General features: G+C 41.5%; 2 protein-coding genes across 4 annotated transcripts in view; one reads left to right on the top strand and one right to left on the bottom strand.

Annotated features, from left to right (window-relative positions):
• Positions 1 to 24,012, top strand: czib (CXXC motif containing zinc binding protein). The gene is made up of 8 exons (XM_041207722.1): positions 1 to 94; positions 187 to 270; positions 7,076 to 7,132; positions 7,362 to 7,443; positions 13,972 to 14,003; positions 14,212 to 14,289; positions 20,761 to 20,826; positions 20,933 to 24,012. Exons 1-8 carry the CDS (start codon positions 89 to 91, stop codon positions 21,008 to 21,010), a joined length of 483 nt encoding a protein of 160 aa, XP_041063656.1. The 5' UTR covers positions 1 to 88; the 3' UTR covers positions 21,011 to 24,012.
• cpt2 (carnitine palmitoyltransferase 2) overlaps positions 21,426 to 25,085 on the bottom strand; it is a 13,509-nt gene continuing 9,849 nt past the window's right edge. For all 3 annotated transcript variants that reach the window (XM_041207719.1, XM_041207721.1, XM_041207720.1), the window contains exon 5: positions 21,426 to 25,008. In XM_041207719.1, the coding sequence (XP_041063653.1) occupies positions 24,677 to 25,008 (332 nt within the window). In that variant the 3' untranslated portion in view covers positions 21,426 to 24,676. The remainder of the gene's footprint in view (positions 25,009 to 25,085) is intronic.

Consider the following 25,085-nt stretch of genomic DNA (forward strand, 5'->3'; position numbering starts at 1 on the left):
ACCGCAGAGGGCGCTTCAGCAGCAGGCGGTGGCTGTCGTAATTATTTTTATAGCGACAAGCCGTAAATTGATTTGTGGCAAGTCCAAGATGGTGGTGAGTGGTAGTTTAGAAATTCTTTTTAAAATAGTTTTTGGTTCCTTGTGCGCAGGGCTTGTGATCCTAACATTACGCTCTCCTGTTTGCAGAAATTTGGGCTCCAGTTTAAAGCGACTTTGGAAAATATCAGCAAAGTGCGACCGGAGGGAGAGGACTTCCGCTGGTTCCTGAAGGTGGAGCTGCTCAAGGATGTGCCTGGGTTAATGGAGCAGGGAGGCTGGTGTCTGAGCACCGAACCAGCATAGCAGACAGCTCGATTCAATCCCCCACAGCCCAAAACACTGATCTCAAACTCTCACAACCCATCACACTGATCTCAAACCCCACAACCCATCACATTGATTTCAAACCCCACAACCCATTACATTGATTTCAAACCCCACAGCCCATCACACTGATCTCAAACCCCACAACCCATCACATTGATCTCAAACCCCACAACCCATCACATTGATTTCAAACCCCACAGCCCATCACACTGATCTCAAACCCCACAGCCCATCACACTGATCTCAAACCCCACAGCCCATCACATTGATTTCAAACCCCACAGCCCATCACATTGATTTCAAACCCCACAGCCTATCACACTGATCTCAAACTCCCACAGCCCATCACATTGATCTCAAACTCCCACAGCCCATCACATTGATCTCAAACCCCACAACCCATCACATTGATTTCAAGCCCCACAGCCCATCACACTGATCTCAAACTCGCACAGCCCATCACACTGATCTCAAACCCCACAGACCATCACACTGATCTCAAAACCCACAACCCATCACATTGATTTCAAACTCCCACAGCCCATCACATTGATCTCAAACCCCACAACCCATCGCATTGATCTCAAACCCCACAACCCATCACATTGATCTCAAACCCCACAACCCATCACATTGATTTCAAACCCCACAACCCATTACATTGATTTCAAACCCCACAGCCCATCACACTGATCTCAAACCCCACAACCCATCACATTGATCTCAAACCCCACAACCCATCACATTGATTTCAAACCCCACAACCCATCACACCGATCTCAAACCCCACAGCTCATCACACTGATCTCAAACCCCACAGCCCATCACATTGATTTCAAACCCCACAGCCCATCACATTGATTTCAAACCCCACAGCCCATCACATTGATTTCAAACCCCACAGCCTATCACACTGATCTCAAACTCCCACAGCCCATCACATTGATCTCAAACTCCCACAGCCCATCACATTGATCTCAAACCCCACAACCCATCACATTGATCTCAAACCCCACAACCCATCACATTGATTTCAAACCCCACAGACCATCACATTGATTTCAAACCCCACAGCCCACACTGATCTCAAACTCCCACAGCCCATCACACTGATCTCAAACTCCCACAGCCCATCACATTGATTTCACAAGATCCCATCATTGATTTCAAACCCCACAGACCATCACATTGATTTCAAACCCCACAGCCCACACTGATCTCAAACTCCCACAGCCCATCACACTGATCTCAAACTCCCACAGCCCATCACATTGATTTCAAACCCCACAGCCCATCACACTGATCTCAAACCCCACAACCCATCACACTGATCTCAATCTCCCACAGCCCATCACACTGATCTCAAACCCCACAGCCCATCACACTGATCTCAAACCCCACAGCCCATCACACTGATCTCAAACTCCCACAGCCCATCACATTGATCTCAAACCCCACAACCCATCACATTGATTTCAAACCTCACAGCCCATCACACTGATTTCAAACCCCACAGCCCATCACACTGATCTCAAACCCCACAACCCATCACACTGATCTCAATCCCCACAGCCCATCACATTGATCTCAAACCCCACAGCCCATCACACTGATCTCAAACTCCCACAGCCCATCACATTGATCTCAAACCCCACAACCCATCACATTGATTTCAAACCCCACAGCCCATCACACTGATCTGAAGCCCCCCACAACCCATCACACTGATCTCAAACCCCACAACCCATCACACTGATCTCAATCCCCACAACCCATCACACTGATCTCAAACCCCACAACCCATCACACTGATCTGAAGCCCCCCACAACCCATCACATTGATCTCAAACCCCACAACCCATCACACTGATCTCAAACCCCACAGACCATCACACTGATTTCAAACCCCACAACCCATCACACTGATCTCAAACCCCACAACCCATCACACTGATCTCAAACCCCACAACCCATCACACTGATCTCAAACCCCACAACCCATCACACTGATCTCAAAGCCCACAGACCATCACACTGATCTCAAACCCCACAACCCAACACACTGATGTCAAACCCCACAACCCATCACACTGATGTCAAACCCCACAACCCATCACACTGATCTCAAACCCCACAACCCATCACACTGATCTCAAACCTCCACAACCCATCACACTGATCTCAAACCTCCACAGCCCATCACACTGATCCACTCAAAACCCACAACCCGTTATACTGACCTACTCTAATCCTGCATCCACACAGTGCATTATACTGATCCACTTGACCTCTGCACCCAGCCCAACATACTTCTCTACTCAAACCCTGCACCTAGCCCATCACACTGACCTACTCAAAACATGCAGCCAGTCCATGATACTGCTCCACTCAAGCCTCCACTCAGCACAACAGGCTGCTCTATTCAAACTGCACGCCCATTCCAACATACTTCTCTATTCAAACCTTGCACCCACTCCAATGTACTGCTCTATTCCAATCCTTGCAAAGTTTACTATTCACTGCAAAACTACTGTCTTAAAAACAAAATTAATGGTGATTTTTGAGAGCTTTGTTTGATTCTGTTAAACTCAAGCAGGGTGGCAAAGAAGCTCAAACTGGACGGTGGGCAGATAAGAAATGGGTTTGACCTTTGGTTTTGATGAATGTTAAACGAAAACTTCTAATAACAATGTTGGTCATTGGGGGTTCATGAGGCAGAAATATAAATAGAAAAAAATGACATTTTCTCAAAAAATACAATCTTGAGTGATGCTGAAATTTAACTTATATCTGCGCGTCCCTCTAGAAATAGGACTATATTATCCAAAGATGGGCTTATAGCAACACCATATAGGGTTCTCTGGGTCTTTGCAATTACAGGAGAAGAACAAATCTGATTATTTCAGGAGTTGCACATTGGTACAGTATCCAGTAAGACTCAAGTGAACAGGCTTTTTTTTCTTATATAAAAGCAAAATACTGCGGATGCTGCAAATCTGAAACAAAAACAAAAATAGCTGGAAAAACTCAGCAGGTCTGTCATTTCTGATGAAGAGTCATACAGACTTGTAACGTCAACTGTGTTCCTCTCCGCAGATGCTGTCAGACCTGCTGAGGCTTTTTTTTTCAATTTGGACTTGAGTATAAAATAAATCACCTAGGCACAGGTAATAGAAGACCATTGGAAATATTGGGTCACTTGTCTGATTTTTTTTACCCATTAATTTAATTGGACAGAAAATGCTGTAGCCTCAACATTTCTTAATACCTTGCCCACACTGAAGTTTGGAAATGAAGGGAAATCTTGGGATAAAAGCTTTTATATGGAGTTTCCTCTGATAACTCAATGGAGTAATTCCATGGAGCCAATGTCCTAGCCTCAATCCCTGGTCCATACCATGTTAGCTGATCTCATACAGAACAGAGGTGAGGCTCTACATTTAGGCTTTGCTGACTAGGCTGGGAGGAAGGATGTGCCAGTGTTTCTGTTTCTAATCACTGCCCGACAATATCCACTAGAAAGTACGGCTGTGTGTATGTTGTATGAGGACAAAATTGGTCTCAGCTGTGGTGCCCTTCATGCTTGATCATGTGAAAAACGGCCATTTGGGCAAGCTATTAGAGCTGGATAGGTCAGCAATAGGTGAGGACCAAGGAGGGATTGACAAAGATGTCATGAACAAGGGGACTAAGGGATTGTTAATGGTAATGATTAATGTTAAAAAAGTTGCTAGTAATGGCGTAAAGGTAAGAAAGCAAAATGTGATTATAGCAGAACAAGGATAACATTGTGTGAAAGAACAACATGGAACATGTGACAGATGGCCCTGTAGGATATGGGGTGGGGGGAGGGGCGGAGGTGGGAGAAAAGGGATGGAAAATGGGGAAAAAGGGGATAAAACTATGGATAAATGAATTAAAATAAAACCAGTCAGTAAAAAATGAATGTAGAAGAAAGGGGGTGAGGATGGGGATACTCCTCCATCCTCACCCCATTTTTACATCCCCTTTCTTCTACATTCATTTTTTACCCACTTGTTTTATTTTTATTCATGCGATTTATCCATCTCTTTTCCCCCCAACAACTGCCCCCTCCCCCCACCCCATCCCCTACAGGGCCATCTGTCACATGTTCCATGTTGTTCTTTCACACAATGTTATCCTTGTTCTGCTATAATCACATTTTCCTTTCTTACCTTTACGCCATTACTAGCACCTTTTTTAGCATTAACCACTACCATTAACAATCCCTTTGTCCCCTTGTTCATGACATCTTTGTCAATCCCTCCTTGGTCCTCACCTATTGCTGACCTATCCAGCTCCACCTGCCTTAAACAGTATAAATTTCATCACATTTCCACTTCTCTTCAGCTCTGAAGAAGGGTCATAAGGACTCGAAACATTAACTTTGTTTTTTCCTCTCTCCACAGATGCTGTTAGACCTGCTGAGGTTTTCCAGCATTTTCTGTTTTTGTTTGTGAAGGAGAAAATGAGGTTGAGGGGACATAGGATTTCTAGATACTAGGAAGTCCCTTAAAAACACTTTGCATTATGTATATATTGCATTCTTCTGACAAATATAAGTTTAGAATTGTTGTTTTTGTTCCACTCAGTTAAGTATGATAGCAGTGTTTCTGTTTACAATGGCATTTGCTATTTTCAGAATGTCATTCAGTGATTGTGGGATTGCACAATGGAAGTCAAATGTAGTTTTCAGTTGAAGTGGGGATAAAGAGCAAGAGATTATTGGGCCAGATGATAATTAGTTTCCATTTTAGAATCAGAAATTTGCCCAATTTTTATATATTAGTTTTAATTTGGACAGCCAAGGGCTGATTAAGGATAGTCAGCATGGCTTTGTGTGTGGTAGGCCGTGTTTAACGAACCTTGTAGAGTTTTGCAAGGAGGTTACCAAGAAATTAGATGAAGGAAAAGCTGTGGATGTTGTCTACATGGACTTTAGTAAGGCCTTTGACAAGGTCCCACATGGGAGGTTAGTTCAGAAGGTTCAGACACTTAGTATCCATGGAGAGGTTGTAAACTGGATTCGAAATTGGCTGTGTGGGAGAAGACAGAGAGGGGTAATGGATGATTGCTTCTCAGACTGGAGGCCTGTGACTCGTGGTGTGCCTCAGGGATCTGTGCTGGGACCATTGTTGTTTGTTGCCTATGTCAATGATCTAGATGATAATGTGGTAAATTGGATCAGCAAGTTTGCTGATGACACTGAGTTTGGAGGCGTTGTGGACAGCGAGGAAGGCTTTCAAAGCTTGCAGAGGGATCTGGACCAACTGGAAAAATGGGCCAGAAAATGGCAGATGGAATTTAATGCAGAAAAGTGTGAGGTGTTGCATTTTGGAAGGACAAACCAAGGTAGGATATACACAGTAAATGGTAGGGCACTGAGGAGTGCGGAGGAACAAAGGGATCTGGGAGTTCAGATACATAATTCCCTGAAAGTGGCATCACAGCTAGACAGGGTTGTAAAGAAAGCTTTTGGCATACTGGCCTTCATAAATCAAAGTATTGAGTATAGGAGTTGGGATGTTATGGTGAGGTTGTATAAGACATTGGTGAGGCCAACTTTGGAATATTGTGTGCAGTTCTGGTCGCCTAACTACAGGAAGGATATCAGTAAGATTGAAAGAGTGCAGAGAAGATTTACTGGGATGTTGCCCGGTCTTACGGAGTTGAGTTACAGGGAAAGATTAAACAGGTTAGGACTTTATTCCTTGGAGCTTGGAAGAATGAGGGGAGATTTGATAGAAGTTTACAAAATTATGAGGGGTATAGACAGAGTAAATGCGAGTAGGCTCTTTCCACTTAGATTAGGAAAGATAAACATGAGAGGACATGGCTTTAGGGTGAAAGGGGAAAGGTTTAGGGGGAACATTAGGGGGAATTTCTTCACTCAGAGAGTGGTGGGAGTGTGGAACGAGCTGCCATCTGACATGGTAAATGCGGGCTCACTCTTAAGTTTTAAGAATAAATTGGATAGATACATGGATGGGAGACGTCTGGAGGGTTATGGACCGGGTGCAGGTCAATGGGACTAGCAGAATGATATTTCGGCACAGGCTAGAAAGGCCAAATGGCCTGTTTTTCTCTGCAGTAGTGTTCTATGGTTCTAATTATACAACATGGTTGGAGAGTAAGCAGGGCGATACAAAACTGAGATGCTATGACCTGCTATACTTACATGGGTGGTTCCCAGGGTAAATCAGAAAATAAGAATGTAGAAAAAGTTGACGCAAGAAGTGTGTGCAGTTGTTAGATGTTTAATATATAGATTTTGTACGATTCCTTAAAGTCATGGGATTTAGTAATGGATTGATGACCTCTCATCAAAACTTGATGAAAGGTCACAGACCTGAAACATGAACTCTGTTTCTCCACAGATGCTGCCAGAGCTGCTGAGTAGTTCCAATGTTTTCTGTTATTTCTGATTTTATGAACCTGTGCTGGTATATTGTATGAAATGTATATCCTCAAGCCCTAATCATCACTTAAAATAACTTATTTCCCAGCTGTAGTTACCTTAAGAGAGTAGTCAGGAGGTTTCAACAATGGTGTTACGTAGGGGCACACAGTTCTCCAGACATAAATCTTAAACTACTGAATAGTACTTGCTATGGTTGTAGCATAGATCAGTGATTTCTATTGCACCATTCATAAGCGTTTAACTAATTTCTATGTACTTTTACATTAGTTGAAATGTCAGAATTGCGGAGAAGTTTCTGATAAATGGCAGTATATCACATTACTGGTGAGTTGTATTTTAAATGTCTTCTTTTACTCACTCTCCATAAATCAATAAAACTAAATGGCTGTACACATTCTATGTATTTGGTCATAGGACCATAATTGGTCAGCTAGCTGTTTGAAAGAAGTTATATCCTGATGTGTTCCCCCTCCACCCAGTTTATAAATTTTCAGCCTGTTGCATTTAATATGTTGGAAGGTGCCACATTAATGCATGTTATTGTTCTGTACAGAGCAGTGCCCCACTCAAAGGTGGGAGAGGAAGTGCCAGTATGATACAGAAATGCAAGTTATGCTCGAGAGAGAACTCCATTGGTAGGTAATTAGTGGAGGAATCTAATTCCTTTTTAGTGTCAGTGTTGTTTTAATTATGCTTTTTTTGTAATTTTTTTTCACATTCTTTAAATCATCCTTATTAGTAAGATTATTTGTAGCAATAGTGACAACCGTGTAAAAAAGGCTTTTTGTTCACGTTTTGCAGACATGTTGGAGTTTGAACACTTTTCTGATTCCTGTTTTTGTTTTGCATCTTACTCAATTTGAAAACCTCACCAAACTTGGAGACAGCAGCTTAATTTTTTTAATGGTAGTTCTACATGTGATGACAGTGCTCATGCTGTGAATTCATTTTTATTTTGAAAAGCTAAGTCAGAGCACTAGCAACAATGAATATACGAATTAGGAGCAGAAGAAGGCCACTTGGCCCCTCAAACCTGCTCTGCCAGTCAATAAAATCATGGTTGATCTGAATGTAACGTCAACCCCACATTCCTCCTACCCCCAATAACCTTTCATCGCCTTGCTAATCAAGAATCTGTCTAGCTCTGCCTTAAAAATATTCAAAGACTCTGCTTCCACCATCTTTTGAGGAAGAGAGTTCCAAAGAATCACAACCTTCAGAGAAAAAAATTCTCTTCATCTCTGTCTTAAATGAGAGACCCCTTATTTTTAAACAGTGACCCCTAGTTCTAGATTCTCCCACAAGATAAAACATCCTCTCCACATCTATCCTGTCAAGATCCCACAGGATCTTAAAGGTTTCAATTAAGTTGCCTCTTACTCTTCTAAATTCTAGTGGATACAAGCCTAACCATCCTTTCCTCATAAAACAACCCGCCCGTTCCTGGTGTTAGCCTAGTAAACCTCCTCTGAACTGCTTCTTACGCATTTACATTTTTCTTTAAATAAGGAGAGCAGTACTGTACACAATACTCCAGATGTGGTCTCACCAATGCCCTGTACACAACTGAAGCATAACCTCCCTACTTTTGTAATCAATTCCCTTCACAGTAAATGTTAACATTCTATTAGCTTTCCTAATTAGCTGCTGTACCTGCATACTAACCTTTTGTGATTCGTGCACTAGGACACCCACTTCTCTCAATCTCAGAGTTCTGCAATCTCTCACCATTTAGATAATAAGCTTTTTCATTCTTCATGCCGAAATGAACGGTTTCACATTTGCCCACATTATACTTCATTTGCCAGATCTTTGCCCACTCATTCAACCTATCAATGACACTTCGTAGCCTCCTTACATCTTCTTCACAATTTACTTTCCTATCTTTGTGTCGTCAGCAAATTTAGAAACCATTCCTTTGGTCCCTTCATCCAAGGTATTTATATAAATTGTAAAAATTTGAGGCCCCGGCACTGATCCCTGTGGCACACCACTCTTCACATCCTGCCAACCAGAAAAAGATCCATTTATGCCAACTCTTGGCTTCCTCTTAGCTAGCCAATCTTCTGACCATGTCAATATGTTACCCCCTACACCATGAGCTTTCCTGCAATAACCTTTGATGTTGCATTTATCAAATGCCTTCTGGAAATCTAAGTATAGTAAATCCACTGGTTCCCCTTTATCCACAGTACCTGACTCCTTCAAAGGACTCCAATAAGTTGGTTAAACATGATTTCCCTTTTACAGAGCCATGTTGACTCTGCTTGATTGCCTTGAATTTTTCTAAGTGCCCTGCTATAACATCTTTAGTAATAACATTTTCCCTATGATAGATGTTAGGCTAACTGGCCTACAGTTTTGTATTTTCTATCTCCCTCCCTTTTTGAATATTTGCTATTTTCCAATCTAATGGAACCTTCCCCAAATCTAGGGAATTTTGGAAAATTAAAGCCAGTGCATCAACTATCTCACTAGCCACTTTTAAGACCTTAGGGTGAATTCCTTTCAGACCTGGGGATTTGTCAGCCCATTGTCCTAACAATTTGCTCAATACCACCTTCCCTGGTGATTGTAATTTTCTTGAGTTCCTCCCTTCCACTTCCTGATTTACAGCTATTTCCAGGATGTTACTTGTGTCCTTTATGGTGAAGACTGAAGCAAACTACCTGTTTAATTCATCCACCATCTCCCTACTTTCCATTATCAATTCCCCAAGCACACTTTCTATAGGATTAACGCTCACTTTGTTAACTCTTTTCTTATTTAAATCTGTAGAAACTCTTACAATCCGTTACTATGTTACTAGCTAGCTTTCTCTCATACTCTAAATTTTCACTCCTTATTAATCTTTTTGGCTTTCTTTGCTGTTCTTCATAATCTTCTGGACCTGCCACCCATCTTTGCGTAATTATATGCTTTTTCTTTAAGTTTGATTCCATCGTTAACTTTTTTAGTTAACCATGGATGGTGGAATTTTTCTTTTTCATTGGAATGTACATATTCTGTGTATTCTGAAATATCCCTTTAAATGTCTGCCACTGAACTTCTATTGACATATACCTTAACCTAGCTGGCTCTGCTTTCATGCCCTAATAATTGCCCTTTTTTAAGTTTAAAATACTAGTCTTGAATGCACTCATTTCTCCCTCAACATGAATGTAAAATTCAATCATATTATGATCACTGCTACTTCGGGGTGCCTTCACTGAGGTTATCAATTAATCCTATCTCATTGGTCAGTACCAGTTCCAGTATAGCCTGCTGTCTGGTTGGCTCCAGAACACGCTGTTCTAAAAAACTGTCCCAAAAACATTCTATGAACTCCTCATCTACGCTATCTTTGCCCACCTGATTTTTCCACTACATATGTAGATTAAAATCCCCTAGATTTAGATGTAGATTATTGCTGCACCTTTATGGCAAGCTCCCAATATCTCTTATACTCTGTCCTACTGTGTAGTTACAATTAAGGGGCCTGTACACCACTCCCACAAGTGACTTCTTGCATTTACCATTCCTCATCTCAACCTAAACCGCTACTACATCCTGGTTTCCTGAACTTAAGTCATCCCTCTCTAATGTGCTCATACGATCATTAATTAACAGAGCCACTCCTCCACCTTTTCCTAACTTCCTGTCCTTCCTAAATGTCACATGCCCTTCAATATTCAGGTCCCAATCTATGCCATCCTATAGCCATATCTCTGTAATGGCCATTAGATTGTACTTATTTATTTCTATTTTCACTGTCAGTTCACCTGTTTTGTTTTGAATGCTGCATGCACTTAGATACAGAGCCTTTAGTTTTGTCCTTTTATTATTTTTGTAGCATTTAACCTTATCTGCTGATTTCATCTTAGATTTGTACTCTTTGTCCTTTCTTGTCACAGTCTATTTATCATTTCCCACACTAATGCCTGTTTCTCTTGCCTTGTCTCTACCTTTCGGTTTACCACACCTTCCCAAATTTGATCCCTTGCCCCCACTATTCAGTTTAAAATCCTTTCTACTTCCTTAGTTAGGCATTTCATGAGGACACCAGCCCCAGCACGGTTCAGGTGTAGACCATCCCAATGGTACAGATCCCACTTTCCCCAATACTGGGCCAGTGCCCCACAAACTGGAACCCACTTCTCCCACACCAGTCTTTGAGCCACGCATTTATTTCTCTAATCTTATTTGTCCTGTGCCAATTTGCGCGTGGCTCAGATAATAATCCAGAAATTATTACCTTTGAGTTTCTGCTTCTTATTTTGGTGCCTAGGTCGTCATACTGACTATGCAGAGCCTCCTTCCTCAACCTGCCTATGTCGTTGGTACCTACATGGACCATGACCACTGGATCATAGAGGTCTACAGCACAGAAAAATGCCCTTCAACCCATCAAGTCAGCACTGGTCAAACAAGTACCTAGTTATTCTAATCCCATTTTCCAGCACTAGGCCCTTAGCCTTGTATGCCGTGGCATCACAAGTGCACATCCAAATACTTCTTAAAATGTTTTGAGGGTTTCTGCCTCTACCACCCTTTCAGACAGTGAGTTCCCGATTCCCACCACCCTCTGGGTGAAAAAATTCTTCCTCACATCCCCTCTAAACCTTCTGCCCCTTACCTTAAATCTGTGCCCCCCCCGGTTATTGATCCCTCCGCCAAGGGGAAAAGTTCCTTCCTGTCTACCGTATCTATGCCCCTCATAATTTTGTACACCTCAATCATGTCCCCCCTCAATCTCCTTTGCTCCAGGGAAAATAATCCCAGTCTATCCAATCCCACATTATAACTAAAACTCTACAGCCCAGGCAACATCCTGGTAAATCTCCTCTGCACTCTCTTTAGTGCAATCACATCCTTCTTGTAAAGTGGATTCCAGAACTGCATGCAATACTCTAGCTGTGGCCTAACCAGCATTTTATGCAGTTCTAGCATAACCTCCCTGCTTTTATATCCTGTACCTCTGCTAATAAAGGCAAGTATCCCACATGCCTTCTTAACCACCTGATCTACCTGTCCCGCTACCTTAAGGGACTGGTGGACATGCATACCAAGATCCCCCTGATCCTCGGTACTTCCCAGTTCCTATCACTCGTCGTGTATTCCCGTGCCTTGATTGTCTTGCCCAAGTGCATCACCTCACACTTATCCAGATTAAATTCCATTTGCCACTGATCAACCCATCTGACCAGCCCGTCTATATCCTCCTGTAATCTAAGGCTATCCTCCTCACTGTTTACCACCCCACAAGGTGATCCTCCCCCTCCCACAGTTAGTTCCTCTCCAGGCTGAGCAGATGTCCCGAACCCTGGCACTGGGCAGGCACCAAAGCTGTCTGGACCTTACTCTTTACTACAGAGAGCAGTGTCAATCCCCCTTACTATACTATTCCCTACTATCACTTCATTCCTTTTTGCTCTCTCCACCTGGGTGGCTTCCTGTACCACAGTGCCATGGTCATTTTGCTCATCCACCCTACAGCCCTCACTCTCATCCAGACAAGCTGAGAGAACCTCAAACCTATTGGACAATTGCAGAGGCTCACATTCCTGCACCCTGCCCTCTGGGTCCCCTTACCTGCCTCACTTGCAGTAACACCCTCCTGTCCCTGACCACAGACCAAATTAGAAGACCCTATCCTAAGTAGTGTGACTGCCTCCTGGCATAAAGCATCCAGGTAACATTCCCCCTCTTTGATGTGTCGCAGAGTCTGTAGCTCAGCCTCCAGCTCAATGACTCTGAGCCAAAGTTCCTCAAGCCGCAAACACTTAGTGCAGACGTGTTTGCCCTGGATCACAATGTTATCCAGGAGCTCCCACATGCTGCAGCCTTGACACATCACCTGTCCTGCCATCCTTAATGTGTTTTAAATAATTACTTAATTATATTACTCACTTATGTGCTTTCTTATATAGTTTATTAACTTTATCACCAAATTGATTGCTATATTAAACCTTAGGGATAGAATAGAACTTACCCACTTACCAAAACCAACTTCTATGGGGTGAGAAAGATAGAAAGAGGAAACGAACAACTTCCCTTCACCGAACTCCCCTCTCACCAAACTCCAAAGTCTTCACTTAGTTAGTCAGCTGCACTGAAGCAACTACCAGTATGTAAGGTTGGAAAGGCTCAATTGTCCGAAAGTCTCAATCATGACATTTAAGTGTTTGGCTGTATCTTATATCTAGGGGATGATTTTATAAGTAGTGCATGTTGATCCATAACAGTGGGCTTAGCCTGCCCTGGACCTGAGTAGTGACCAATGATATCCCATGCTAGCCTCTGAGGTTGTCATGGAAATCCATATCACAAGGCCCAGAAATTCTTCTGATTACAAAAAGAAATGAAGTGTCTTATCAATGGTTAAAAACAATTTGAGGGAAAAAAATACTGATTTTGATTTTTTTTCATTTCTATGAAGAGTGTACCAGTTACGTGCTATCTCCTGCAATCCCTGCTGCTAGCGAATAAGTAACTTTGTAAAGAATTTTTGTGGAGTATTCTCAGGTTTAGTGCTCAGAGATTCTTAAATCTTGTTTTCATGGTGGTACTTCTAGTTGGGGCATTTGAAAGAACTAACTGTATGTTTGAAATTATTGTCATTGACATATCACTTCTTTAATTAGCATGTTACTTGTCACACTAATCTATGAGCAGATCTGCATTTTTAACAGTAGTGACAAAATTATATTTACTTGTGAGTTCTAGTGGGCATCCCTGACAACAAGGAGCAGTTGCTCAGAGCAGAATTTTGTTCAGACCTCATTACCATATTAACTTGTTACTTGGGCTCATCTGGCAGTTGCAATTGCTGCAACCTGACTGCCAGATATGCAATTTGGTAATTGTTCCTTTAAAATCTATTGCTGCAGCTTCACATAATCATCCTTTTGTTGAAGGAGAGCATTAATTATCCTGAACTAAAAACAAAAACTTAATTTTATGCTTGTTGGGCACTATGTAGTTCAAATAATTGAAACTATAGAATTATCTGGCAGTTTGGTGCAGAGTGATATTTAAAAACAATGGTGTAGCATCACAGCATGGAATTTACCCTTTAAGCACTTGTTAATTTGTGTATTATTTCATCTACGGTAATTAAAATTCTATTTTTGGATTTAGATATTATTAAAGTTTAAACCCTTAATGTTTGTGTTGGTTTTTAGATATTCTAAAGGACACAGTCAAGCCATACAATGTAAGTTGGCTCATGAGGGATACAAACTGTCACCTGCTCTGTGGTTTTGTAAATTTGCTTTCTTGTGTGGGTAATTGGTCTATTCATTTATCTGCTGTTCTTCCTGAAATAATTCTTATGTACAAGTAGGTGCCACAGAATTTATCTGCTTACAGAACAATTCTGCAAATGTAGTGGGTTAATGCTGCTATAATTCTTTTATATTAAGGCTGAAGACAGTGAAAAGTTTAAAACTATAGTACATTTCGAGTGTCGAGGATTAGAACCAGTGGACTTTCAACCACAGGTAAGTAACAAATTATCTTAGGAATCTTTGGCCTCCATCATTCTCTGGGGGAGAGTTCCGTAGACTACGACCCTCTGACAGAATACATTTCTCTTCATCTCAGTTTTAAATGGGAGACCCCTTATTTTAAAACTGCGTCCCCTAGTTCCAGCCTCTCCCCAAAGGGGAAACATCCTTTCGTCATCCACCCTGTGAAGTCCCCTCAGGATATTATATGTTTCAATAAAATCACCTCTCATTTTACTAAACTCCACTGGGTGCCGGTCCAACCTGTTCCACTTGTCCTCACTGCACTGATTACACTGCCATCCTATTTGCCTTAAACCTCTCCTATATAAACTCTCCTATCATATTCAAGGCCATGTCCTCACCCTTGACCCCGCCATTTCCATGGCCATCCCATTTTCACAAGCTCAAACCTGAAAGGCCATGACCAATCACTTTTATTGCTTTATAACCCACATTTTTCCACGCCCTCCCAACCCTTCTGCATCCTGGAAAAATCTGCTTGCCAAATCACTTACTGCTGCAGTTTCGAACTCCCCACGTTGGTCTTCCATTCATCACAAAATTTCTGCAGCCATAGATTTTTTTTTCAACCATTCCCTCACCTCCATTATTGATCCTTTGTTCCCAGCAAAACAATTACTTTCTGATATCCAAGTCTTTCCCTTGGAGTGGACCCATCTTTACTCCCTCAAGTCCAAGGGTGATAGACTTTGTCGCGCAACTGGTTTAGCTATTCATTACTAGCTGTAGCTGGACTACATCAATTTCGATAGAGCTTCACTTCCCTTTCAAAACCATCCTCTACTGTAGGATTGTTCAAACAAAGATAACCCAAGGTTTCCTTTTTCCAACCATCTCCTTAAACCCCAACACTTCCAACAAATGCAGATTTGCCCTCCTCCTCTAGAAATTGTGCTGTAAGGGTATCTCACAAAGAAACACTCCATTTATGTAAATTTTAATAACATTCTTAATGATAGCCAAACAACTTCTGTGGCGCTTAAAATTAACTTTTAGAAACATGGGGCAGAATTTAATGCTCCCCCGGAGCAAGCTGGGAGGTGAAAGGTGCAATTTAGCGGGGCATTAAACCCCGTCGTCTTGCCAATCAAATACAGGGCAGCAAGGGTCATGGATGGCCTTCCCACCCAAAGGCCAATTGAAGCCCTTAACTGGCTACTTAAGGACCCCATTCTGCCAAGACCATGTTATGTAGGCAAGGTAAACCCTGGCAGACATGCCTGTGGCCTTGTACGTGGAGTCCCTCCTTCTCGGGCATCATGTGCCAAATGGAGGGACCCGCTGATGACAAGGGAAGGACTTGTAGCAAGACCATACCCCTGCCCTTCACAACAGAACCCTCCCCCCTCACTGGGCCCTCCTTGACGGTCCTCGACAAGCTTACTCCACTCACTTTGGTCTGGGGGCTCCAGTGATGATTTTCACCCTCAGGCCTCCCGTCTCCAGTGGCACTGTCAACACTGGAGAGCTGCTTGGCCTCCGATTGGCCAGCAGCTTGCGGATGCTTGGCATCCAGCATACACCAGGAAGTCTGGAGGGAAACTTTCCCTGGTTGAAAAGGGAACCCTGAAGGCAGCCATGGCTGCCTAATTGGGATTAAATCCAGACAGGGCTTCCGGAAATGACCACAGCAGGATTACAATTAGCTCTCCAACCATTGGATGGGGCAACCACCATGACCATTAAATTCCACCCTTGGAATCTAAAAGATGATTAAGTGAAGTGAGAAGAAATTCTATTAAAAATTAATTAAACTGTCTGTACAGCAGTCCCCATAATAAAACTGAGGAACTGGAGACAATCATCTGTTGGAAGAAACCAGACATAGTAGGGATTATTGAGACATGGCTACAAAAAAAATCAGGACTGGGGATTAAACATTGTGGGTTATAACATACTTAGAGAAGATAAAAGGACAAAGGGGAGCTGGAGTAGCTGTGCTTATTAGGGATAACAATCACAGTAGAAAAAAGGGACAGAGCTATCAGTAAGACAAAAATAGAATGCATATGATAGAGATAAAAAATAATAAAGGCTCAATCACACTAATAGGTATAGTTTACAGAGAGGAGATAGAAGAGGCTTTACTACACATATTTAGTAATTCATTGGAAAAATGTGTACTGCCAGAGAACTGGCAGATAGCTAACATAATCCCTATTTTAAGAAGGGGGATAGAATATGTCAGGGAATTATAGACCAGTCAGCTTAACGTCGATGGTAGGAAAAATAATGAATTCCTTACTAAGGGAGAGAATAGAAGAAATTTGGAAATAAAAAATATAAGAAAGAATAGTCAGTATGGATTTCAAAAGGAAAAATCTTACTTGACCAACGTTACTGAATTTTTTGAGGTGAGAGTAGACAATGACAATGCAGTAGATGTAATTTATTTGGATTTTCTAAAGGCCTTCAGTAGGATGCCCCTAATAGACTAATGAATAAGTTCAGAGAATGTAGAGTCAACGGACAAGTGGCAGTGGATAAATCCACAGGCCCAGATGAGAGGTATCCCAGGCTGTTGAGGGAGGCAAGGGAAGAGATATCCGGGACAAAACAAAAACCGAATTACCTGGAAAAACTCAACAGGTCTGGCAGCATCGGCGGAGAAGAAAAGAGTTGACATTTCGAGTCCTCATGACCCTTCCACAGAACTGAGTTCCAGCATCCCAGTTTTTATCTAAGAGATATCAGGGACGCTGGCAGTAATTTTCAAATCCTCTTTAACCACAGGTGAGGTGCCAGAGGACTGGAGGACTGCTAACGTTGTCCCATTATTAAAAAAGGGAGGAAGGGATAGACCAGGAAATTACAGGCCAGTCAGCCTAACCTTGGTGATGGGGAAGTTACTAAAAGAATTCTGAAGGGCAGAATATATCTGTACCTGGGAAGACACAGATTAATCAGGGATAGTCAGCATGGATTTGTTAAGGGAAGGTCGTGTTTGACAAATTTGATCGAATGTTTTGAGGAGGGTAATGCATTTGATATGGTCTGCATGGACTTTAGGGAGGCTTTTGATAAGGTCCCTCATGGCAGACTGGTCAAGAAATTAAGAGCCCATGGGATCCAAGGCAAAGTGGCACAATCCAAAATTGGCTGAGAGGCAGGAAGCAGAGGTGATGTTAGAGGGATGTTTCTGTGACTTGAAGTCTGTTTCCAGTGGGGTTCTGCAGGGCTTGGTAATGGGGCCCTTACTGTTTGTGGTGTACATAAATGATTTGGACTTAAATGTAGGGAGTGTGATCAAGAAATTTGCGGGTGACACGAAAGTTGGTAGGGTGGTAAATAGGACGATAGCCGTAAACTGCAGGAAGATATCAATGGACTGGTCAGGTGGGCAGATCAGTGGCAAATGGAATTCAACCCGGAAAAGTGTGAGATAACGCACTTGGGGAGGGCTAACAAGGCAAGGGATTACACTATAAATGGTAGGATCCTGGGAAGTACTGAAGATCAAAGGGACCTTGGTGTGCATATCCACAGAGCCCTAAAGGTAGCAGGATAGGTAGATAAGGTGGTTAAGAAGGCATATGGGATACTTGCCTTTATTAGCCGAGGCATAGAATGCTAGAGCAGGGAGGTTATTAGGAATTGTATAAAATGCTAGTTAGGCCACAACTGGAATACTGCGTGCAGTTCTGGTCACCGCATTATCGGAAGGATGTGATTGCAGAGGAGATTTACCGGGATGCTGCTTGGGCTAAAGGGTCTGAGCTATGAGGAAAGATTGGATAGGCTGGGGTTGGTTTCCTTGGAGCAGCGAAGGCTGAGAGGGGACCTGATAGAGGTGTATAAGATTATGAGGGGCATAGGTAGGATGGAAAGCAAGGCACTTTTTCCATTAGTGGAGGGGTCAATAACCAGGGGCATAGATTTAAGATAAGAGATGGAAGGCTAAGAGGGGAGTTGAGGAAAAATTTTTTCACCCAGAGGGTGGTGGGAGTCTGAAAGTCACTGGCTGAAAGGGTGGTTGAGTCAGAAACTCTCGTAACATTTAAGTATTTAGATATTCACACGTTGCCACAGCCACCAGGACTATGTGCCAAGCGCTGGAAAATAGGATTAATGTAATCAGATCTTTGTTGGCCAGCGAGAACACGGTGGGCCATATGGCTTCCTTCTGTGCTGTAAACATCTATGAGTCTATAATGGATTGTTAGCTGACTTCAAAACAGAAAGCAAAGAGTGGGAGTGAAGAGCTAGCTGTTCAGTACCAAATGGTGGGTAGTGGTTTTCCACAGGAATCAGTATTGGCACCACTGGTTTTCAAATTACATTAATAATTTGGACTTCGGAATCAAAAATACAATTTCAAACTTTGTTGGTGGCTCCAAATTGCGGGGGTGGGGATCATCAATATTGAGGAGGGCTGTAACAAATTACAGGAGGACATTCATAAATTTGCAGAGTGACAAATAATTATCAAATGATTTCAACGTTCATAAATGTGAGGTAGTATATTTTGGTAGGAAGAATTAGGGGGTCACTTATCTCTTGGAAGGTGAGAGTCTATTTGGAGTAGAAGAACAAAGGGAACTTGGGAGTGTAAATATACAATTCGCTAAAAGTTGTATCACAGATTAGCAAGATCATTAAAAAGCAAATCAAGCACCACGTTTTATTCCTAGAGAGAAAGAATTGGAAATAGGGCTAAAGTATGCTAAACCTGTATTGAACCAAAGTGAGGGGGGTTTTGGCGGTTTGATACAATTTCAGAGGTTGTTTAAGAATCACATGTAGGCCAAGTAAGGACAGCAGATTTCCTTCCCTGAAGGACATTAATGAGCCAGATGGGTTTTTATGACAATGGTTTCATGGTCACCATCATTTTTTATTGAATTCAAATTTCACCAGCTGCTGTTGCGGGTTTCAAACCTCGGTCCCCAGAGCGTTACCCTGAGGCTCTGGATTACTAGTCCAGCAAAAATACCACTATGCCACCGTCTCCCCTGTTGAATCCCCCAATATTAACATCCTATGGGTTACCATTGACCAGAAACTGAACTGGCCTAGCAATATAAATACTGTGGCTACAAGAGCAGGTCAGAGGCTACGAATCCTGCAGAAAGTAACTCACCTCCTAACTCTCAAGGCCTGCCCACAATCTACAAGGCACAAGCCAAGAGTGTGATGGAATACTCTCCCCTTGCCCGGATGAGTGCAGCTCCAACAACACTCAAGAAGCTTGACACCATCCAGGACAAAGCAGCCGCTTGATTGGCACCCCATCCACAAATATTCACTCCCTCCACCACTGACGCACCGTAGCAGCAGTTTGTAACATCTACAAGATGCACTGCAGGAACTCACCAAGGCTTTAGATAGCAGCTTCCAAACCCATGGCCATTACCATCTAGAAGGACAAGGGCAGCAGATACATGGGAACACCATCAGCTGGAAGTTCCGCTCCAAGCCACTCACCACCCTGACTTGGAAATATATCACTGTTCCTTCACTATCGCCAGGTCAAAATCCTGTAACTCCCTCCCTAACAGCACATTGGGTGTACCTACACCACATGGACTGCAGCAGTTCAAGAAGGTAGCTCACCACCACCTTCTCAAGGGCAATTAGGGATGGGCAATAAATGCTGGCCTATCCAGTGAAGCCCACATTCTTTGAGTAAAAAAAATACATAAAGAAAAGATGAACAGGCTGGATCTCTTCTCTTGAAAAATTAAGGCTGACAGTTGATAAACAAAAAGTTTCCACTTGTGGGGAAGAGCAAAATCAGAGTATAAGAAAGTAATTCAGAAGAAACTTCATTACCCGAAGATTGTGAGAATGGGGAACTTGCTTCGACCAGGAGTGGTTCATTCATGGAATGTGGGTGTAACTGGCTAGGCCAGCATTTATTGCTCATCCCTAATTGCCCTTGTCCAGAGGGCATTTAAGAGTCAACCACAATGTTATGGGTCTGGGGTCATATGTAGGTCAGACCAGGTAAGGCCGGCGGCAGATTTCCATCCCTAAAGGACATTAGAAGGACCTGAGTATAGATGCATTTAAGGGGAGATTAGATAAGCATAAGAGGGAGAAGGGAATAGACGGTTACACTGATATTGGATGAGGAGGCTCGAGTCCAGTATAAACACTGGCTGGGCCGAGTGACCTGTTTTTGTGTCATTTATCCTACGTAATATATAATCCTTAGGATATATGACACACAAACAGGTCACTTGCCCTGCTCTCTCATGGTAAGCCCCGGATGCACTGTAGAGGAAGCTGTACCAAAATGGCTTTCTAATCACAGTAAGTTCCAGTGAAAAGTCCCCAAAAAGGTCTGTGGGCAAGTGTAATAAATAGTTGGTGCCATGAGATTAAAAGCTGCACCATTGGTGTGTATCCTTTGCCCCAGTCAAATAAATTTAATGGAAATTTAATCATTATAATAAAGTGTTGTTCAGCTGTTAACTGAAATTCATTCTTTGCATTTAGGCTGGATTTGCTGCAGAAGGGGCTGAATCCGGAACACAATTTGGTGAGATTAATCTGATGGAAAAGGTGAGTTCCCTGCACATTCTATTCCATAGGAGTTAGAACTGCTAAAAAGTAGCAAAAGTGTAAATCAGACTTAAACAAATATAACTTATTGTTTTATTTTGCTTAGGATTGGAATGATTATGATGAGAAAATCCGGGAATCGGTGGGAATCTATGAAGTCACTCATCGGTTTGTTAAAATTTGAACTTGACTCTCAACAGACACTTGCCAGCTGAAGATTCTCTTTTGCACTTAAATAACCTGAGAAAGAGAAGCAAATGCACCATTATTTCATCTGGCATTTATTTGTTAATGAATCCTTTCTGCACCTTGTGCCAAGGTTGAAGAAGTTAAATTATGACCAATTAAATTTAACACTGGCCAGCTGAATTATCATTAAAATGTTGCCCGAGGGTCTGTCATCATCCTTGTTCAACTGTGGAAGACATCTTTTGATTCCAGTATCTAAACATGCTGCTAGCTCTTCAGCATTCTGTGGTTACTGACAGCAAGTCTGGATACTAAGTTACAAATCACTTTTCCAGGAGTTTAAAATTAAATACTAATTAAAAAAAAACTTCATGGCAATGATGAACTGTTAAATAAGGTAGTCAGTATACTTTATCTCCAACTGTTTATTTTTGTCAGTACATGAGCTAATGTAGTAGACACGTGCAGTTTATCCTCTATGCAGAGGACATTATCCAACGGTATATGTACTTAACCAAAGGTAGGTAGGTTGGTCAATCATAGATGCAATCTGTGTTCATTATATAGATCAACCTTCATCTTTAAGATTGCCTGGGTCTGGGCTGTGCACTCTAGCCAATATGCTGTATGCTTCAGGTTCAACAGACCAACTTATATCTCAATCTTGGTGCCTCACATGCTGTCTATGAAGTTGACACACTGAAAAATTGATCTAATAGATCACAGGTTTTAGAGGCAGATAGCCTTCAATGTTAAAAATGATGAAAGGTGGGTGGGGGAAGAAACAGTAAGATTTCCAGTTTACAGAAATATTTTTGTGAGTTGACGATAGATAGTCAAGTGTATATCAATGATTTTGCTACATACAGCAGTGAAACCATTGGTTCATGATCTCACTAAAGAACAGCTTCAAATAGTTATTAAAAATATGAAGAAGCAACACAGATGAATTTGTGCATCTCTGTATAACTCTGGAGGAAATGCATATTTCACAGAATGGTTAAAGCACAGAAGGCCATTTGACCCGTCATGTATGTGCCAACTCTCTGCAAGAGCAATTTACCCAGACCTATTCCCCTGCTTCAGATAATTATCCAATTCTCTTTTGAAAGCCTAGGCACAAAGGCACTGCATTTCAGATCCAAACCACTCACTGCATAAAACAAGTTTTTCCTCATGTCATCATTGCATCTTTTGACAATCACCTTTAGATCGGGACCCTTCCACCAATCAGAACAGTCTCTCCCTATCTACTGTCCAGATCCCTTATGATTTTGAAAATCTCTATCAAATCATCTCTTAGAGCAGTTCTAGTTTCATCAATCTATCCAACTAACTAAGTTCCTCATTCCTGGAACTATTCTTGTAAATCTTTTCTGCACGGTCTCGAATGTCTTCACATTCTTTGGAAAGTGGGGTGCCCAGACCTGTACACAGTACTCCAGTTGGGGTTGAACCTGTTTTTTTGTAAAGTTTTATTACAACTTCCTTGAGTTTGTACGCTATGGCCCTATTTATAAAGCCCAAGATCCCATATGCTTTAGCAACTTTCTCAACGTGCCCCGTCAGCTTCACTGATCAGTGCATATACGCCTCCAGGTATCACTGTTCTTTCACCCCTTTTAGAATGGTATCCTTTATTTTGTATTGCTTTTTCTTGTGGTTCCTACCAATATGAATCACTTCACACTTATCTGCATTAAATTTCATCTGCCACATGTCCTCTTGAAGTTTATCACTGTCGTCCTCACAATACTTTCAAGTTTTGTTATCCACAAATTTTTCAATCGTACACTTGCAAGTCTAGGTCATTAACATAGATGAAGAAAAGCAGTGGTTTTAACACCAATCCCTGAGGAACTCCACCTTACTCCAGATCGAAAAACACCCATCCACCATTACTTTCTTTCCTGTCACTAAGCCAAATTTGTACCCTTGTTGCAGGTGTTCCTTTTAATCCATGGACCTCATTTTTAATGGGCAGATAAGCCTGCTCCAAGGCACTTTATCAAACGTCTTTTGGAAGGTTATGTGCACCACAACAACCAGATTACCTACATCAAACCTCTCTGTTACCTCATCATAGACTCAATCAAATTAGTCAAACACGATTTGCCTTTAACAAATCCAAACTGGCTTAGATTTACTTACACAAGAAGAATTTCCACTAAACCTTGGAAATTACAGTGCCAGATCAGTAAGCCTGAAGAAATTCATAGTAAAAGTTTTTCCAATTATTTCAGTGGGAGTCAGATCATAACAAAGCATAGAAGATAACTTCAGATTGAGAGAGACAAAGAAATTCCAATACAAATGTTAAGTGAGTCACTTCATTTTTGGTTTCATTTCAAAACTGATTATTCTATTAAATTACATCTCTTACATTCATACAATATAAATGCCAAAGTTAGTCCAATTTCATTTTAAAAAATCATTCAGCTTAACTTTGAAACATGACTATCATTTGGTACATGACTTTCTGCTCCTGATTCAAATATAAAATGAACACAGTGCAAAGCGCACTGTGAAATTGCATTGAAGTAGCATAATTAAACATATCATTTCTCTCTGAATGCTTAGTAACTGTCTTACTGCCCCCAAAAGTGAAATTCCTTTGGTCAAACCTGCCTATTAAAACTAAAAATTAAAAAGAGGATTCTTCATGGGATTATTACATCCTAATATTTCCAATATTAAAGCTACAGAATGCATAGTGAACTTAAAGTTTATATCACATTATTATTAAGCAACATTTAGAAAAGCTTGCCCAAAACTCCCTAGCACATAGCTATTGTAAGATTACAGCAGTGTCGATAGGAAAAGAGGTATACAGTGAGTTGCTGTCTATGAAACACAATGTAGATTTAAAAATCATCTCCATCTATTAAAGTTAAAATATATCTTGAATATGCACTAGTACTAATGTACATTGGTGTTCTCATTTCACTAAGAGTTGTGACTAGGATTTGAATAAAATGTAATTGAGGATGCATGAAATGTTCGCAGGTGTGGCTGAATAATATTTTCAACCTTACAGCAGTAAAACAATGATGGTTATGGGCTGTCACAGGAGCAACTTAAGTTGATCAAATAAGTGTTGGACAGGAAGCACATCACACAAAATTAAAATAACTAAATGTGCTCAGCAAGTCAAGAGATTTCAGTGCTCAGGATTAAAATGCTCACCATTTCAGCTAACTTGTATTAATATCAAGTACTTCCAGATCAGATGTAGCATACATATTTGAATACACATTAAAAGTTCCCAACAATTTCCTTCAGCTCCAAGACAGCATATTTATTGCATCAGTGCTGTATTTTCAGTGATTCTGTGATCTCGATTGAGAATTGCAACTTAATGTTGTTAAGCACTTAATTAGTTTGGGCCCATAATCATTTGAGAGAGAACCTTATAGCCAGCAATCCATGGAGACTTTCATTTGATTAATCTTTCCAATTTGACCCAGATTAGAATGTTAAATTGCCAATGTCCAATGTGTACCCTACCACTCAATCACTGCACATTGATTAAAGTATCACTTCTTTCTCTAATATACTTATCAACTTAATGACAAGTGCTTTCAGATGCACAGGTTCAATAGTTGCAGAGTACAATCATTACATTCCTGCTGATTCATTTCTATTCTTGGGCTCCTGTAACTCAGATGTTGATCGGTCGTCCTTCCAACACATCGAAAATATCATCCAGGCTTTTGTGCACACACTTGAGGAATTCCTTAAGGTCTCGAGCAGGATAGCTGGAGATGTTGTAGCCTATCCAGTGATCATGGACACCATAACCCACACCAAATCCATCAGGAACAACAGGTGCAAAGCCCCCCAACTGGACAGCAGAACTACTGAGAGTGCTGGTAGAAAGAATATTATGGTTAATTTGAATATATGATGGGTCTTGAAATAGATCTGGTAAAGCCATTCCTTTAGATTTTGCTAGGTAACGCAAGGCAAACAAATGGCGGTCAAATCCCTGAGCTGTTGAGAAAAGAAACAATAAATAGTGACTGATGTTTCCAATAGATAGTTGAATATAGTCACTCTTACGATCCAGT

This window comes from Carcharodon carcharias, chromosome 16 (assembly GCF_017639515.1).
Source record: "Carcharodon carcharias isolate sCarCar2 chromosome 16, sCarCar2.pri, whole genome shotgun sequence".
Classification (NCBI taxonomy): domain Eukaryota; kingdom Metazoa; phylum Chordata; class Chondrichthyes; order Lamniformes; family Lamnidae; genus Carcharodon; species Carcharodon carcharias.